Genomic DNA, 20,032 nt, shown 5'->3' on the forward strand with positions numbered 1-20,032 from the left:
CCTTTCCTGTTGATCCCTGGACACAAGGTACCTGCAGTGCTCAGGTGCAGTACCAGGTCCTGTAGTGGGAGTGTGTGGGCAGAAATGGAAAGTGCCATTCATGCATCTACTCCCAGGTTCCTTGATCCATGTGTTAGTCCCAATATTGAAATTTTTGATTCAATGAATGTACTGAGTCTTGGAGAATGGAATCCCATCCTTAAGGAGTATTGCCTTGGAGATGGTGCTTTACCTGTGTCTTCTACAGACTGTTGTAATACTTCATTAAGCTGGCAGCTTCTGGGTCATGCCATGTATGAAGTAATCAGTGAATCCCCTGATTCCAGGACCAATATCACGTTTGCTTTACTATAAAAAGGACTTCTCTGTGTGCTAAGAAATTTTGAAAGTATGTATTTCCTATTACTAGGTATCAGTATTTGTTTAAAATGTCATGTCCTACTATAGTAAATATAACACAAAAAGTAGTTTAAAATCTTTAGTGTTTTTTTTTTTGACACTGGGAATCGAACCCAGAGGTGCTTAACCATTGAGCCACATCCTTAGCCCTTTTTATTTTGTATTTTGCGATAGGGTCTTGCTGAGTTGCTTAGGGGCTTGCTCAGTTGCAGAGGTTGACTTTGACCTTGCTACCCTTCTGCCTCAGCCTTCTGAGGCACTGGGATTACAGGCATGTGCCACCACACCCATCCTTTAATGTTCAATTTTATGTTATATTTAAAGATGAAGCTATAATTGGCTCATTGTCATAATGTTAATGTGCAAATGATTTTATTTGGAATAAGCATTTCTAATTAAATATGAATAAACCTCAGACAGGTACAGGAAATGACCCTCCTTGAAATGTAGTTTGGTCTGCTAAATTTGTATACAGTTCATTTTACTAGCTGTATGCATGACTGATTTTCACACAGATCACATATATTCTACCTGCCTAATCAGTGTAATCCAGTCTTGCAAAGAATAGAAATAGCCTTGACTGACATAGAATATTGAGTGTAAGATAAGAGTTATGTTTGAGTTTAAGAACATCTATCCAACACTATGATGAGACAACCAGGATTATATATATACTTCACTGTGTCCCTTAATAGATGACATTGGCATAGAAGGTGCATGTATCTGGTATAGATAGTAGCTATATTTGAAAGGATTATTAAGGACAGATTTGTTCTTGAGTGTGCTAGTCAGCTTTCCATTATTGTAATGAACACCTGAGATAAATCAAATTTAAAAGAAGAAATATTTATTTTGACTCACAGTTTTGGAGGTTTCAGTTCATGGCTAATTGTGCAGTATATCATGGTAGAAGTATGTGACAGCAGAGGCCTGTTCACCTCATGGCAAGGAAGCAAAATGAGGAAGAAAAAGGAAGAAAGTATTCCCTTCAAGGGCACACTCCAATTGGCTGGAAGTCCTACCATTAGGATCTCCCTCTCAAGATTCTGCCATCTTCCTATAGCATCATAGGTTAGGGACCAACTTTTTAGTACGTGGATCCTTTAGGAACATTTATGATCCAAACTATAATATGGAAAAAGGATGAATTATTGACAAGGAAGTAAAATGTCTTAAGTTCTTCTGCTCACAAACAGTAGGACACTTTTACTGAACTGATTTCATTTGACCTTATTTTGTTTCATAAGGTAGAGGTACAGTACTTCCCTGAGGAGCCCTTCCCATCAATCATCAAAGGCCGTCATAATCAGTAGCTAAAATTCCAGATTACACTTTTGTGTTTTTATTGTGATGCTAAGGACAATTTCATAAATTTAGTATTACAGAGAGTTTATGCCTGATTATAAGGTAGACTCTGAAGAAACAGTCTTGCTTACTATTTGTAAACCTAAATGTTAATTAGAAAATTCGTAGAAGAAACTACACAGTAATTGTCCCTGGATTGCAGAACTAAGGGTATGAACAGGAGGGAGACTTCATTTCTGATGTTGCCTGTGAGACTTTCTCTAATGTTTAATAAAATTATACGAATTAACTTGTAATTTTTATTTTCATCTCTTTTCACCATTATATCATTAGTTCTGTCATTGACATTGATCAGTGTTTTAAATTTCTTTCTCATTTTTACCCTCAAAACATTCTTATCTTATATACATGCCAGCCTTTCCAAAATGGAAAATTATAGTGTACATTCAGATTGAGCTATCTTGGCTATTATAGAAAGAAATTCTGTAGAGGATGATAGCAACCTGACCTTTCTATGTTGTATGCCTGTAGAACACAACCATTTAAAATGATGATGAAATACTCAGTTTTTTGTGTGAATTATGAAATTATATTCTTTCCCCTCTGCTCCTCAAGCATTTCTTATGCAATGTAACTTTTAATGTTTGTTGTTAAAAGAAAACAGTTGGTTTATTTGAATGTGTTTTTACCCAATTTGTGATTTGTTTTATTAAAATTTTTGTCCTGAAGGTGGTGCTAGAGTCACACTTCATTCTGATATAGTGTAGAAAAAATACAAAATTTTCAATGTGAAAATATCACATTTTTAAAATATTTTTTATGCTTACTCTAATATCTACATAAAAGCAGTATATCTGAATATAAGATAACCAGTAGATCATTCTGCTTTATACTTAAGAAAAAGAAAATTACAGGACAGGAAATTCTTTGTTTTTGTAGAAAGACTTGCTTTTTCAAATACTTTGGAAGAAGCATTAATAATATTTTTTAAAGACTTGTATTGCATTTTTCAGACCACCCTAGAAGAGTAAGTACCATTATTGCCTTTTTTTTTTTTTTTGCTAATAGTAATTGGGATTAGGAGAATAACTTGCCTGTATTTAATGTTGTAGTAGGTGGTAATGAAAAGTAGGAAGGTAGATGAGAATGTAACCCAGTTTTGCTAGAATTGAGAGCTCTTCCAATTTCATTACATTGCCTTTGACTGTCAGAGCATCACATGAAAGCAAAGATGTCAGATTCATTTGTAGTCTGATAAGGGTGGAGTGAGATACCCACCAAAGTGTCATAGTAATACATTTCTAAATACATATAAATTTAATTTCAGTCTGTGTCTGTGCCAACCAATGTTGTCACAGTTACTCCTGTAAAGCCATCAAATACTGTATCTTCCTTGAAGCCTTCAAGTTTGGGATCATCATCTACCCCCTCAAATGAATCTAATCTCAAAGCAGAGAACTCAGCAGCTGCTCAGACTGATCTTTCTCCGGTGAGCTCTCACTTGCACCTTGCATCAATATAGTTCCTTACCAGTGTTCTTGAATCCTGTTTGCTAGCTAACAATTGTGATTATTTTTCCATATGTAGACAATGCTAGAAAACGTGAAGAAATGTAAAAACTTCCTGGCAATGTTAATAAAACTAGCATGCAGTGGATCACAGTCTCCAGAAATGGGGCAGAATGTGAAGAAGCTGGTGGAACAACTTTTGGTAAGTTAATACTATAAAATCTTGCAAGATTTCTAAGAATCCATTGAGCATGTTTTAAATGGGAAGTATCTATCGCATGAGTGCTTGCTCGTGCATGTTCTCTCTCTCTCTCTCTCTCTCTCACTCTTTTTTTTTGTGGTACCAGGAACTGAACCCAGAGGTACTTAAACACTAAGCCACATTCCCAACCTTTTGTTAAATATTTTATTTAGAGACAGGGTCTTGCTGAGTTACCTAGGGCCTCACTCAGTTGCTAAGGCTGGCTTTGAACGCATGATTCTCCTGCCTCAGCCTCCCTAGCTGTTGGGATTACAGGCATGCACCACCGTGCCTGGCTCTATATATATAAAATTTTTTTTTTCTTAGTTGTTGGGGGACACAGTACCTTTATTTTATTTTTATGTGGTGCTGAGGATCAAACCCAGGGCTTCACGTATGCTAGGTGAGCGTGCTACCACTGAGCCACAACCTCAGCCCCTCTCTCTCTCTCTCTCTCTCTCTCTCTCTCTCTATATATATATATATATTTTTTTTTTTTTTTTTTTTTTTTGTGGTGTTGTGGATTGAACCCAGGGCATCGTGTTGGCAAGGCAAGCACTCTACCAACTGAGCTAAATCCCCAACCCTCTCTCTATATTTTTAATGAGGTTATTTTAAAGTTACTTCTTGGTAAACTTTGGTTTTGCTGCTGCTGCTGCTGCTGCTTTTTTTTTTAGGAGCAGAGTTCATTGAAGCATTTTATTTGTACTTGTTTTAGAAAAAGAATCCCAGGATTTTTCCCTCCTGTGTGAAAAAGTTTTTGTCTTGCTTCTTCATGGTCCTGATACCAGCTGGGGTTGTCAGTAGAATGAAACCAAACTGACAGAATGGGAGCAGATTATTCTGCCATTTTTCTAGTTCTTTGAGCTGCACATCAAATCTGGGGCTGATCACTCTATACTTGTTCAACCTGCCTGTGAGGTTCACAAAAATTTTCCCAGTTCTCATCATCAGTGATTTCAAATTTGCCAGTGTAAGCATGCTTTATCATCACAGTTAGAAACTGCACAGTAACTTTGGAGCATGGCCTAAAGTTGGCATTGTTGATGCTCTTGAGAGCATTGGCCTGGACATTCATGCACACCACATGGTGGCAAGGAAAGATGGCAGAAGGGGATGGGAGGGTTGGTTTTGTTTCTTGAAGGCTTTGTAATGATGATAAAATTTTGACAAATTATTTACATTTCTTTTATTTCTTTCTTTCCTTTTTTTTTTTGTACCAGGGATTAAACCCAGAGGCACTTAACCACTGAACCACATCCCCAGCCCTTTTTAAAATTGTTGTATTTTGAGATAAGGTTTCACTAAGTTGCTTACGGCCTCGCTAAGTTGCTGAGGCTGGCCTTAAACTTGCAATCCTCCTGCCTCAGCCTCCCAAGCTGCTGGGATTACAGTCTTGGGATGCCCCTGCCAGCTGCTTTCCTTTTCTTAATTTGCTTTTCTTTTTGTGTATATATCTAAGATATATAACATGATATTTTGAATACATATTATTTATTACATATATACCAACCTGTTTCCCTTCTCTTAAAAAAAGTCCTTGGAGAGAAGGTTGACTATTTGGTCGATTAGGGAAAAAAAATCTTTTTATATAGAATGCTTCACGATTTGCATGTCATTCTTGCACAGGAGCCATGCTAATCTCTGTATTATTCAACTTTTAATATATGTGCTACCAAAGTGACATGGAAATTGTTATTAGAATTGCAGAGTGCCAGAAAGCCAGCTATTGGTAATAATGAAATTCCTGTCTCATATTTCCAAACACCAAACTCTAGGACTTATGGAAGTTAGTTAACCTTTTTAGTCCTCAGTTTCCTTATAAGATGAGTAGAGTAAATGGAATCATCTCTGAAGTTTCTACAAGTGCCAGGTGTCTTTTAACCACCATATTACACATCCTTGATCTTTTATATCCTCTTTAAAATACTCCATAAACTATAGGGTGAGGTAGAAATCAGCAGGTATTTCGTTTGTGCTTAAGACATATGCTGGAAATGTAACAGGCAAACATTATTTTGAATTTCTAAACTGTTCATAATTTACAGTTTTCTCTGATCATATAATTAGTATTTTTGTATATTTAGTGTGTAAATCTGGTTACTTTTTCCCAGTGGAAGACATTTATTTCAAATGTTGTCCAGGAAAATAAGCATAGTTTATTCAGATATCTTCTTTATGACTTTTAAAAATACTTCCTATAAGGTATGAAAAATAGAGTGTATTTGAAATTAGTTTTCTAGTTGGAAAGGTATTTTAATTTTAGATATTTAGAATTTTAAGTCATATGAACAGGTTTATAATTTAGATGATTTTGAGTGCCTTTGTAAAAAGTAAACGTTTGTTAGGCTTTTGCTCTTTCCTTTTGAAAGTATTTTAGTTTTGAAAGTGGATATGACTTGTTTCTCTGAAATGAAATGTCATAGATAGAGAGTCATGATGAAAAGGAACATAGATCCTGTAAAATGTTTTAATATTTCTAAGTACAAAAGATTTGTGTGACTCTTATGGACAGATAACAACAGTTAGGAGTTAAGCAAATATCCTTTCTAGCTTCAGATCAATAATTCTCAAACAATTTGGCTCAGAATACCTGTATATTCTTTTTTTTTTTTTTTTTTTTTTTGAGAGGGTACTGGGGATTGAACTCAGACACACTTTGACAGTGAACCACATCCCAACCCTTTTAATTTTTTTGATATGAGGTCTCAATAAGTTGCTTAGAGCCTTACCAAGTTGCTGAGGCTGACATCGAACTTGAGATCCACCTGTCTCAGCCTCCCTAGTTGCTGGGATTATAGGTATGTGCCACTACACCCAGCAGGATAACTGTATGTTTTTAAAAACTGAGGCCTCCTCAAGGGATTTTATTTTTTTGTGGACCTGAAGGTAAAACTGAGGAATGTTTCAAAATTTTATTTAAAAAAAAACCTTTATATATTCACATAAATAACATTTAAATGAAAACTGTAGTTTCCAAAACAATTGAGAAAAATATCATTGTTTTTCATTTCATAAATCTCTTTAATCTCTGACGTAAGAGAAGGCAGTTGGATTCTCATGCCTGCTTCTACGTTTACTCTACTTTATGATGTGTCATTTTGTGGAGTATTTAGAGAATAATTGTTCTCTTACTTGTGTGGTTTTTGTAATAACATGCATTGGTCACTTGGAAAATGTTGACTAATTGAGTTATACACATCTTCCAAATGTTTTCACATGTTTTATTTAAGATATCAAAATAACATGCTCATTAATTTCCAAAATGAGCTTGTCAGAAGGTTTATTTACTTATTTATTTTTAGTTCTGGGAAGCTATCAGGCTAGGAGTAGTGGTTATATATTTTTCCAAAATTATTATTTTGGCATGGGAGCTTTAATTTTTATCATTACCAACAAATATTATCAGTTATTTTCCTTGCAGAAACAGAGTTAGTTTTGTTTTTGAGAAAATGTCTTCCAAATACCCAAATCTGAATAACCACAGTTGTTTTGTCATTCTTTCTAGCAAAAATGGGAAAAAACTTCTAATTTAGCTAGCAGTGACAAACTACTTTTCCTTGAGCATATTTCTTTGATCTGCAGAAGTGCTTTATGTGTGACCCCCATTTTGTTGTCTATAGTATTAAAATGATGTCTGTCTATTGAAGAGTTGGATTTAGTAATATTAATTTTTACTACATCAAGAATGTTTTAAAATGAAACGGGCATAATTTTTTTTCTTAACTATAAATGCTCAGCAGTGTAAAATATGGTAGCAACTCTTTCACTTTGCTGTTGCTTCTTCCCATTAGTTTTACATTTTTTGCTTTTACACCATTAGGGCAAATTTTAACAATGGAAAAGGCAAAAAAAAATTAGTATTAATGTAAAAATAATTTCGACATTACCAATCTCTGAAGTGCTTTGGGTATAAATAAGTATTTCTAAGTTCTATGGGACAGCTATTATGGACTCGATAGTACTCTAAAATTATAATCTTAGCTTGATTAAGGTGATTAATAATTATGGAAACAAAAAACTGCAAAGTCCCCCAAATAACTTCTTCTTTTCTACCCTAAGAAACTCCTGTGTCTTCACTTCTTAATTGTTCTTGAAAGGTGTAATAGTGTAGCTCTTCTCTCACTTATTTTACTGGCATGCTCCTCCCTTCCCCAATGGGGGGGGGAATAATTCCTTCATTGTATTCTCTTTGAATATACATTTCTATTATTCGTGTTTACTAATTTTTCTGGTGAATGAAAAAATAATGCTCCCATGTAATGATGGACTTTACCACTTGTGAAAAGCTTAAAAGTTTTGCCTCCTTTCTTTATTTAATTTTGCATTGCTGAGGATAAAACCTAGGGACCCATGCATGCAGCCAAGCACCGTACCACTGAACTACATGTACCCAATGCTTGCTTCTTTGATTTTTAAATTAAATTAAATTAAATTTCTCTTGAAGAGAAAGGGTCTTGCGCTGTTGAGGCTGACCTGAAACTCCTGTGCTCAAGTGGTCCTCCTTTCTCAGCCTTATGAGTAACTGGGACTACAGTTGTGTAATCACCAGCCCTAGTTTTGCCTCTTTTGAAATATTTATAAACCTAAGTGTTTTTTTTTCTCCCATTTCTTAGGATGCAAAAATTGAAGCAGAAGAATTTACAAGGAAACTGTATGTTGAACTGAAGTCTTCACCTCAGCCTCATCTAGTTCCTTTTCTTAAGGTAGAGTCATATTCTTTGAAGAAATTAGGTTCGATTTCTTTAAAATAATTTGAAATCTGGATATTCAATATGACAGTAATTCAGTGTGAAGATACTAACAATGTGGGAGGAGCTTTAGCACTTTTGTAAACTGTAAGGCTCATTCATAGTTTTATTTTCACTTGACCATTTTTAGAAAACAGGAGTAATATTGTATTCATGAACATAACTAGATATTGCTTAATGATTGTACAGTAATATACAATAATAGTGCCAAATTTGGTGGGAAAGTTATAATTTAAAAAATTCATATTGTTAGGCATAGCTTATGATTTATCAAAGTGTGTAGAATTTGGAGAGTAGTAGCTTGAATAACAAGAGCTTATTTTTGCACACTTAAAAATATTCCATTTATATTCTCAGAAGCTAAAATGGAATTAAAGACCCCATGGCTATAGTGAACCAAAAGTCAATTGTTTGTTTTTTTTTTTTTTTTTTTTTTTGGTACTAATTGAACCAGGGGGCACTTTACCACTGAACCACATCCCCAGCCCTTTTTAATATTTTACTTAGAGATAGGGTCTTGTTGAGTTGCTTAGGACCTCAGTAAGTTGTTGAGACTGGTTTTGTACTCAAGACTCTCCTCTGCCTCAGCCTCCTGAGCTACTGGAATTACAGACATGTGCCACTGCACCTGGCCTCTCTTTATATTTTTATTTTGAAATAAGATGTTGCTAAGTTGGTTAGGTCCTTGCCAAATTGTTGAGGGTGACCATGAACTTCTGATCCTCCTGCCTTAGCCTCCCAGCTTGCTGGGATTACAGGTATGCACCACCAAGCCTGACTCATCCCATAAATTTTGACATAATAGAATAAGCAGTTGCCTTTTGAAAATTTTGGGTTTATTGTCTAGGGGATATGAAGGAGGCTTCATAGTCAAAACTCCTTTCGTTGCTTCAAGAAAGAAGAATGGAAAGGAAGATGGGAGCATCCCATTTTCATAAAGATATTTAAACACCCGCAAGTATTTGAGTAGGTAACCAAATTGATTAGGAGGGGATAAATCATGTGATATGAAGTGTGACCAAAGAGACCAAGAGTGTATTAGCTAGAGATGACTTGATCTAGGGAAATGAAGTTGAAGGATCAGAACATATTTTAAGCACATCTGTATGAAAGAGATTTGTCTTTTATACTTCTAGAGTCCATAACTGGGATTGGATAAATTTGTTTAAAAAGATGATGGGCTGTTTGTGAAATGGCTCTTGCGCTTTTTCTGTATGACCCCTTTGCCCATTTAATTGAGAAATTAGAGACATTTCTTCCTGAGTCCCTTTCATTACAAAGGTCTTTAGCTCTAGGTACTGTACTTTACCATAATGACTCACTCTCTTGAGGATATCTGTGTTTTGTACTTACTGTTTACACTGTGAGGGAGAAGGAAAATTAGTGTCCATCTACTGTGTGACAGATGTTGTTAGTCAGCCATCCATTACTGTAACAAATACCTGAGATAATAAACTTTTGAAGAGAAACAGTTTGTCTCGGTTTCAGAGGTTCCAGTCTATGATCAGCTGGTCCCATTGCTTTGGCCCTTGGTCGAGGCAGAACATAGTGTCAAACATAGTGTCAGAAGCATATGGGGAGAGTGAAACTGCTAACTTCATGGCTCTGTGTTGAAAAGAAGGAAGAGGAAGAGACTAAGGCCCCACAATCCCCTTTGGGGCATGACTCCAGTAACCCAAATACTGGGTCCCACCTCTTAAACTTTCCGTAACCTTTCAGTAGCACCATACTGGGGACCAGGTCTTTAACACATGGGCTTTCAGGGACACTCAACATCCCAAACAGCCAGACATGGTAGAACACACCTGTAATCCCAGCAGCTTGGGAGACCGAGGCAGGAGGATTGCATGTCTGAAGCCAGCCTCAGCAACTTAAGCAAGACTGTTTCAAAATAAAAGATTTAAAGGACTAAGTATGTGGCTCAGTAGTCACCTCTGGATTCAATCTCCAGTAAACCCATTCTCCTAAAAAAAAAAAAAAAAAAAAAAATCCAAACCATAACAGATGCTCTGCTGGATACATTACATATAATTTTTGTTGCTTACACTTAGTTTTTGTAACACTCTTGGAGAATAGGTGCTAGATAGTAGTTTCCATTTTAGAGAGGACCATTTAAATTGACTAACATTTTTCTATCACTCTCATAGTTCTAGAATGTAGACCTCTTGCTAGATAATACTGCCTGTAAGTTATAAATATTACCATGAAGGATTTGCACTTTGGATCCGTCTTCTAAGAATCTATTAATCCTAAGACTCTTATTGAGGACTTTCTCCCCCTCGTCCCTGAGAGCTTTGGGGAGTTGGGTGTTATATAGGGATGAGGGAATCAACAATTTAGTTTAACTCTGGCCAGGTAATGAAGAGATAATTAATTAAAATATCTATTTACATATGTATCTCTCGTTATTTTAATATTTCTTTCCAGTTATATTTTTCTGAGAATCTCTGAGTCCTAGTTTAAACTTACTTAAATCATTTTTTCATGTATTTCTGCTGTTTGTTTTCTGCCTTTTTTATATTTTGGAAAAAAGATTTTGAAGAATTTTTTGCTTTCCTTTGTTACTATCTATCTGTGTGTGTGTGTGTGTGTGTATGTAGACTGCTTTTATTTATTTATTTATTTATTGGTACTGGGGATTAAACCCAGGGGCACTTAACCACTGAACTATATCCCCAGTCCTTGTTTATTTTTAATTTTGAGACAGGGTCTTACTAAGTTGCTGAGGCTGACCTCAGAGTTGAAATCCTCCTCCCTCAGCCTCCCAAACTGCTGGGATTATAGGCGCCTGCCACTCTGCCTGGCTTATTTTTGGCTTTTTAATTTTATTCTCTGAGTACTTCCATTGTTTCTAACTCTTCATAAGCAGTTGACTGAATTTTAGGTGTCACAATAAGGAAGTCTTATCAAACAACTCATGATAACCTACCGTTTTTCTACTTTTGAATCTTTTTTTTTATTGTACAAACAAAAATCCCAGGAGTGAAAAGACAAAATCTACAAGTTCTTAATTTGAATTGCCTTTGTTCTTTTAGTAAAAGATACAAAGACAAACGCTTGACTCAAAATTTAGTCAGAAAATGTGCTAACTCAATTAAGGAAATTGTTTTAGAACTTAAAAATCTGTTTATATTAGCTCTATTTTGATGTAAAGACAATTTCTATCCAGAGTTTGGAAGTTATTTAACAAGAGATTCTACTACATTGTAAATGTATAGGTAGTAGTGATCATTTGTAGTCAGTAATGATCTTTTAAGGGGTTTTGATGAATACAGAGAAGTATGATAGTGTTAAATTTTTTATTCTTTTTAGTTATACATGACAGTAGAATGTATTTTGATATATCATACATTTATGGAGTATAATTTCCCATTCTTGTGATTGTACATGATGTGGAGTTATACTGGTCATGGATGGTGTTATACTTTACCAAATTGATAATTGAGGTATCCAAATAAGTTTAATCTGATACAAGATAATTTCATATTGAAAAATAAAACATTTTTGGGTTTTACATTGATTGTATCTTGTATACTGATTGGATAAAATAAGTTATATCAGGTTTTCTCAACTGAAACACTTGATATGCTTTTGATTTACTTTATGTTATAAAGATAAGAGAAAAAAATTTTTTACTTGTAGTTTACTTGTTTTCAGTGTTTACTTCTTTTTCCTCATGTTTCCAGAAGAGTGTTACTGCCTTACGACAACTTCTGCCTAACTCCCAGAGCTTCATTCAGCAGTGTGTTCAGCAGACTTCTGGTGAGGTGGTCATTACTACCTGTACCACAACAGCAACACCTCCTGTGGTGACAACTACAGTTTCTTCAGTCCAGTCTGAAAAGTCCATCATTGTTTCTGGAACAACAGCACCTAGAACTGTGTCTGTGCAAGCTCTGAATCCACTTGCTGGTCCAGGGAGTGCAAAAACTGGAGTTGTGACACTACATTCTGTGGGTCCAGCTTCTGTACCAGGAGGAACAACAGCTGGAACTGTTTTGCTTCAGACTTCAAAACCACTTGTGACTTCAGTACCAAATACAGTAACAACAGTCTCACTTCAGCCCGAGAAACCAGTTGTCTCTGGAGCAGCAGTAACACTGGCTCTTCCATCAGTAACTTTTGGAGAAACTTCAGCTGCAGCTCTTTGTCTTCCATCTGTGAAACCTGTCATCTCTTCTGCTGGGACCACACCTGACAAACCTGTCATTGGCACTCCAGTCCAAATCAAACTTGCCCAACCAGGCACCCTTCTTTCCCAGCCTACTGGTGTTCCACAGGCAGTTAAAGTCAAGCAACTAGTGAGTAAAATTTCATTTCTTCCTCAGTTACGTATTTGGAACATTTCAGGCATTCAGAAAATTGGCAAGACTAGTAAAAAACTGGCAAGACTGTATATCCTACCAAATTTGACAGTTGTTAATTTTTTAATCTCATTTGCTTCATCTCCCTGTCTGTAGTCACATGCACAAAAACACACATTTTTTTTTTTCTGAATCATTTGAGAATTGGCTGCAGAAGTTGTGACAGTGCATTGCCCAGCATACTGTCTCTTAACAAAAAGGATGTTTTTAAACGTCACCTGTTCGTATTGTCATACATGAGATATTAATATTGGTACAGTATTTCCCACTTGTCCCAATAGTGTTATTTCAGTCTATTTTTTCCCTGTTCTTGCTTCTAATGAAGAATTCCTTATTACATTCAATTATTACTTTTAAATTTTTTTTGTTGATTTTATTTTTTAAATTATGATTATTTTTGTTTTTACAGACTGCATTTTGATTCATTGTGCACAAATGGGGTACAACTTTTCATTTCTATGGTTATACACAATGTAGATTCCTTATTTTTTAAATCTAGAATAGTTCTCCAGCTTTATTTTATTTTATTTTTTGTACCAGGGATTGGACCCAGGAGCACTAAACCACTGAGCCATGTCCCCAGCCCTTTTTAAAAATATTTTATTTAGAGATAGGGTCTTGCTGTGTTACTTAGAACCTCGCTAAATTGCTGAGGCTGGCTTTGAACTTGAAATCCTCCTGTCTCAGCCTCCTGAGCTGCTGGGATAACAGGCATGTGCCACTGCACCCAGCTGTTCTCCAGCTTTTTGTGGTTGTTCATTTTATTGTAATAGTTTAAGTGCCTAGGTTAGTTGTTTTATACTCTCCCTTTGTTTTGTTTTGTGGTTAAATATTTGGGGGAGGGTTTTAAACAGGTGATATAGTATGATAACATTTCTTTTTTCCAAAAAAGTGCTGAGGGGAGAGAGTAAGACACTGAGGTGGACAGATAAAAAAGTTGTATTTTTTTGTAAATTTGGTAAGTTGGGAGGTTCTTAGGTGAAAGAAGGAAATTTTAGTAGTTTATTGATTAGTTGATATTTAGAATGTTCTGCTTTATTCAGGAAAAGACAAGTTTTATAAGACCATGTGAGCCATGAGATTCATGTACAGGAAATTACTTAACCCTTCTTATTCTGGCTCTGATTTTCAAATGGAGAAATACACCTGTCATGCAAGATTTCTGTTTGCTTGAACTTAATCTCAGATAGAACAACATTTTAAATTTTTTCCAAACCCTGTTGTATCTAGCCTTATTAAAGATTATTTTCAAAAACATGAGGTATTTCATGTAGGAAATGGGTGGGCAGTTGTTAACAGTATACAGCAACATTCAAATTCCTTTCTTAGGTGAACTGCCACCATAAAACCCAATGAAGTCGTCATCTGATGTTCTGAATAGGGAAAGTTTAAGAGTGAGGATTGGAATTTTACATTTAATCCTGACTTTTAGGAAATGAAAAAAGGAAAGTTATCAATCCGAAGATCATTAGTTTAGAAAAGGAACTGCTGCTCTTTTATGATGTCACTGGAAAGTTCAGATTGCCTGACATATTGCTAAAACCAATTTTGGGGGGGTCAACTCCCAACAAGTCTCTGGTTTCTGGGGAGTAAAGTGTATGCTGATAGCAGAGAGGGAGAGGAGGACATAAAGATGAATCTGAGTTTTTCCATACCACAAGGCCTTTGTGCCATGGTGGCTATATGTGCCAATATTAGGGCATCCTCCTCCTAGGAGCCAAGAGGAAGCCTCTCAAAACTGGTAGGGAAAGATCTTTTCCCTACAGCAACCCAGCTTTGGAAACATTCTATTAGTGACATACATTCCTTCTCCCAAAACAATAAAGTGTTCTGTGTTAGTCAGCTTTTTTGCTGCTACTACCAAAAGATCTGACAAGAACACTTAGAGGAGGAAAAGTTTATTTTGAGGTTCATGTTTTGAGAGGTCTCAGTCCAGCTCCATTCTTGGGGCCCGAGGTGAGGCAGAACATCATGGCAAAAGAGTGTGGTGGAGGAATGCAGCTCAGGACATGGCCACAAAGAAGCAGAAAGCTCTCCTCACCATACATAAAACATACTCCAAAGGTATACCCCAATGACCTACGCCCTCCAACCACACCCTACCTGCCTGCAGTTACCACTCAGTTAATTCCTATCAGTGGATTAATGCACTTATTTAATGCTCTCATAACCCAATCATTTCACCTCTAAATCCTCCAGCATTGTCTCACACATGAGCTTTTGGGGAACACCTCACATCTAAACCCTAACATATCGCGTGCTAATAATACATCTTTAAAAAAAAGCAAAACAAAGTTCTGCATTTTTACAAAACTTGATAAAAAATAGTATTTTAAACGGTTTATACTTCACCAGAAGTATACATCATTATTAAAAATGCACACACTTCACTCAGTATCCCGGGCACCATCAGCTTTCTGTGCCTGTTCTAAGACATCCTCATTTTCTGCAGTTATTTCCATCCTTGCCAGCATCAGGTTTTCACTTTTTCCTTTTGGGTACCTTCTCTCCCTTCTTCACAGGGCCTTTTTAGGCTTGAGCTCTGGCTCTGAAGCAGCAGGTTTAGCAGATAACCTTGTGGATCTTCTCTGTGGTTCATTCTTCAACTTGAAGTTATCTCCTTTAGCATCCCCTTCAGCCTGTCTCTTGGGGTTTGGTGGTGATGACAGCAGGATGTAAGCACTTGATATAGGGATGCAGCACTGTGTGGCTTTGGTTGGTCCAGGAGTTGTTCTTTCCTCTTCTTCCAAAACAACATTTTTAGAATCAGTGATTCTTAAATGTTGCTCTGATAAGCCAGGTTTGAGGACTATTGCAACAGAGGAATTGCCCCAAGGGAAGGCCTCTTTTTGGCAGAACTGAACATAATTGAAATCCTTTTTATGGGTCATAACTGATAATTGAATCAATGCTAATTAATCATTTTTGACAATCTGTAGCACATAGGTCCCTAAGGTGAAATAACACTTCGTTAGCTGCATAGAATTCTAAGAGCATATTGCTTATGTATGATGGATTTTAAAATTTTTATAATGAGGAAAAGATTTGGAGAAAACTAAGAATCCAGAAATTCTAAGTGATCTCTCCAGTGGCAGTTACCAAGTTGATCTTGGTCTGGAATCCTGTGACTTTGCCATTAGGTTTTGGTTATGATGCTTCCAGCAAGAGCTTCTAGGTTTCTAGAATGTCCTGAAGCAGAAAACTACCTGATAATACAATATCTTGACAGCATTTACATTTTGTGAGTTTAACTTCTTATACCTTAGAAATCATTTAAATTACAGAAAAAATATAACAAAATTTGATGGTAAATTTTAGGGATTTTTACTTCATACTATAATTCCTAAAAGGTTGTGAAATTTTTAATATTCCACAATATATTAAATTGTGAATTTCGCTTTCTTTTTTGGCCTTTATTTCACCTTTGATTTGTTGTATGTATTCATACCTACCTTTATAAAATGGCAGGTCATTGAGGATGCCTTGTGAATTTATTTTATAACATTTACTTTGGATAAATGAACAAAAACCATCATGTATGGTAATGCTATGAGGACAGAACTAGGGTATTCTTTCAAGTCAACTAATTTAGAAAAATAATATTTTTTTATTGTAAACAAATGGGATACATGTTATTTCTCTGTTTGTAATGGAGTAAAGGCATACCATTTGTGTAATCATAAATTTATATAGGGTAATGTTGTTCGATTCATTCTGTTATTTTTTCCCTTCCTCCCCACCCCTCCACCCCTCTTTTCCCTCTGTACAGTCTTTCCTTCCTCCATTCTTGCCCCCCTCCATAACCCTAACCCTAACTCTAACCCCAACCCCTCCCACCCCCCATTATGTGTCATCATCCGCTTATCAGCGAGATCATTTGTCCTTTGGTTTTTTGAGATTGGCTTATCTCACTTAGCATGATATTCTCCAATTTCATCCATTTGCCTGCAAATGCCATAATTTTATTATTCTTTATAGCTGAGTAATATTCCATTGTATATATATACCACAGTTTCTTTATCCATTCATCAATTGAAGGACATCTAGGTTGGTTCCACAATCTGGCTATTGTGAATTGAGCAGCTATGAACATTGATGTGGCTGTATCTCTGTAGTATGCTGATTTTAAGTCCTTTGGGTATAGGCCAAGGAGTGGGATAGCTGGGTCAAATGGTGGTTCCATTCCAAGCTTTCTGAGGAATCTCCATACTGCTTTCCAGAGTGGCTGCACTAATATGCAGCCCCACCACCAATGTATGAGTGTACCTTTTTCCCCACATCCTCGCTAACACGTATTGTTGCTTGTGTTCTTGATAATCGCCATTCTAATTGGGGTGAGATGGAATCTGTGTGTAATTCTGATTTGCATTTCTCTTATTACTAGAGATGTTGATCATTTTTTCATGTATCTGCTGTTTGCTTGTAGATCTTCTTCTATGAAGTGTCTGTTCATTTTCTTAGCCCATTTGTTGATTGGATTATTTGTATTCTTGGTGTAGAGTTTTTTGAGTTCTTTATATATTCTGGAAATTAGTGCTCCATCTGAAGTATGAGTGGCAAAGATATTCTCCCACTCTGTAGGCTCTCTCTTCACATTACTGATAGTTTCCTTTGCTGAGAGAAAGCTATTTAGTTTGAATCTATCCCAGTTATTGATTCTTGCTTTTATTTCTTGTGCTTTGGGAGTCCTGTTAAGGAAGTCTGATCCTAAGCCAACAAGGTGAAGATTTGGACCTACTTTTTCTTCTATAAGATGCAGGGTCTCTGGTCTGATCTCAAGGTCCTTGATCCATTGTGAGTTGATTTTTGTGCAGGGTGAGAGATAAGGGTTTAATTTCATTCTGTTGCATATGGATTTCCAGTTTTTCCAGCAGCATTTGTTGAAGAGGCTATCTTTTCTCCATTGCATATTTTTGGGACCTTTGTCTAGTATGAGAAAATTGTATTTATTTGTGTTTGTGTCCGTGTCCTCTATTCTGTACCATTGATCTACTTGTCTATTTTGATACCAACACCATGCTGTTTTTGTTACTATTGCTTTGTAGTATAGTTGAAGTTCTGGTATTGCGATACCCCTTGTTTCATTCTTCCTGCTAAGGATTGCTTTAGCTATTCTGGGTTTCTTATTCTTCCAGATGAATTTTATGATTGCTTGCTCTATTTCTGTAAGGTACGTCATTGGAATTTTAATTGGAATTGCATTGAATCTGTATAGCACTTTTGGTAGTATGGCCATTTTGACAATATTAATTCTTCCTATCCAAGAACATGGGAGATCTTTCCATCTTCTAAGGTTTTCTTTAATTTCTTTCTTTAGTGTTCTGTAGTTCTCATTGTAGAGGTCTTTCACCTCTTTTGTTAGATTGATTCCCAAGTATTTTATTTTTTTCGATGCTATCATGAATGGGGTAGTTTTCCTAACTTCTCTTTCTGAAGATTCATCACTTATGTATAAAAATGCATTGGATTTATGAGCATTGATCTTATAACCTGCTACTTTACTGAATTCACTTATGAGTTCTAAAAGTTTTCTGGTGGAATTTCCAGTTTCCTCTAAATATATAATCATGTCATCAGCGAACAGGGATAGTTTGAGTTCTTCTTTTCCAATTCGTATCCCTTCAATTTCTTTGGTTCGTCTAATTGCTCTGGCTAGAGTTTCAAGGACGATGTTGAATAGAAGTGGTGAAAGAGGGCATCCCTGCCTTGTTCCAGTTTTAAGGGGGAATGCTTTCAGTTTTTCACCATTTAGAATGATATTGGACATGGGCTTAGCGTAGATGGCCTTTACAATGTTAAGGAATGTTCCCACTACCCCAATTTTTTCTAGTGTTTTGAGCATGAAGGGATGCTGTATTTTATGGAATGCTTTTTCTGCATGTATCGAAATAATCATGTGATTCTTAACTTTAAGTCTGTTGATATGGTGAATGACATTTATTGATTTCTGGATGTTGTACCAACCTTGCATCCCTGGGATAAAACCCACTTGATCGTGGTACACTATCTTTTTAATATATTTTTGTATGCGATTTGCTAAAATTTTGTTGAGAATTTTTGCATCGATGTTCATTAAGGATATTGGTCTGAAATTTTCTTTCCTCGATGTGTCTCTGTCTGGTTTAGGTATCAGGGTGATATTGGCTTCATAGAATGAGTTTGGGAGGGTTCCCTCCTCTCTATTTCATGGAATACTTTGAGGAGTATTGGAATGAGCTCTTCTTTAAAGGTTTTGTAGAACTCAGCTGAGAACCCCTCTGGTCCCGGACTTTTGTTGGTAGGCTTTTGATGACTTCTTCTATTTCATTGCTTGAAATTGATTTATTTAAGTTGTATATGTCCTCCTGGTTCAGATTAGGTAATTCATATGTCTCTAGAAACTTGTTGATGTCTTCGAGGTTTTCTATTTTGTTGGCGTATAGATTTTCAAAATAGCTTCTAATTATGTTTTGTATTTCACTAGTGTCTGTAGTGATATTTCCTTGTTTATTCCGAATTTTAGTAATTTGAGTTTTCTCTCTCTTTCCCTTTGTTAGTGTGGCTAAGGGTTTATCAATTTTGTTTATTTTTTCAAAGAACCAACTATTTATTTTGTCAATTTTTTGTATTGTTTCTTTGGTTTCAATTTTGTTGATTTCGGCTCTGATTTTAACTATTTCCTGTCTTCTACTACTTTTGGTGTTGGTCTGCACTTTTTTTTCTAGTGCTTTGAGCTGTAGTGTTAAGTCGTTTATTTGTTGATTTGTACTTCTTTTGTTGAATGTGCTCCATGAAATAAATCTTCCTCTAAGTGCTGCTTTCATAGTGTCCCAGAGATTTTTATATGATGTGTCTTTGTTCTTGTTTACTTCTAAGAATTTTTTTATTTCCCTCCTGATGTCTTCTGTTATCCATTCATCATATAATAGCATATATTTAATCTCCAGGTATTGGAGAAGTTTCTGTTTTTTATTCTGTCATTTATTTCTAATTTTAATCCATTATGATCTGATAAAATACAAGGTAGTATCTCTATCTTCTTGTATTTGCTAACAGTAGCTTTGTGGCATAAAATGTGGTCTGTTTTAGAGAAGGATCCATGTGCTGCTGAGAAGAAAGTGTATTCGTTCTTTGTTGGATGAATATTCTATATATGTCTGTTAAGTCTAAATTATTGATTGTGTTATTGAGGTCTGTGGTTTCTTTATTAAATTTTTGTTTAGAAGATCTGTCCAGTGGTGAGAGAGGTGTGTTAAAATCACCTAGTATTATTGTGTTGTGGTCTATTTGATTTCTGGAATTGAGAAGGATTTGTTTGATGTACATGGATGAGCCAATGTTCGGGGCATAGGTATTTATGATTGTTATGTCTTGCTGATTTATGCTTCCCTTAAGCAGTATGTAATGTCCTTCTTTATCCCTTCTGACTAGTTTTGACTTGAAGTCCACATTATCTGAAATGGAGGATGGATATTCCACCTTTTT

The 20,032-nt window shown here is 35.8% G+C and overlaps 1 protein-coding gene and 1 pseudogene across 1 annotated transcript in view; one reads left to right on the forward strand and one right to left on the reverse strand.

The window, feature by feature from the left end:
* The window catches only part of Taf4b (TATA-box binding protein associated factor 4b), a 146,965-nt gene that overhangs the window by 24,431 nt on the left and 102,502 nt on the right, over positions 1 to 20,032 (forward strand). Inside the window, 4 exon segments of the mRNA XM_047525878.1 lie at positions 3,032 to 3,193; positions 3,292 to 3,414; positions 8,070 to 8,159; positions 11,891 to 12,505. Of these exon segments, the coding sequence (XP_047381834.1) occupies positions 3,032 to 3,193; positions 3,292 to 3,414; positions 8,070 to 8,159; positions 11,891 to 12,505 (990 nt within the window).
* Positions 5,039 to 5,138, reverse strand: LOC124965905 (uncharacterized; annotated as a pseudogene).

Source organism: Sciurus carolinensis, chromosome 15 (assembly GCF_902686445.1).
Source record: "Sciurus carolinensis chromosome 15, mSciCar1.2, whole genome shotgun sequence".
NCBI classification, from domain to species: domain Eukaryota; kingdom Metazoa; phylum Chordata; class Mammalia; order Rodentia; family Sciuridae; genus Sciurus; species Sciurus carolinensis.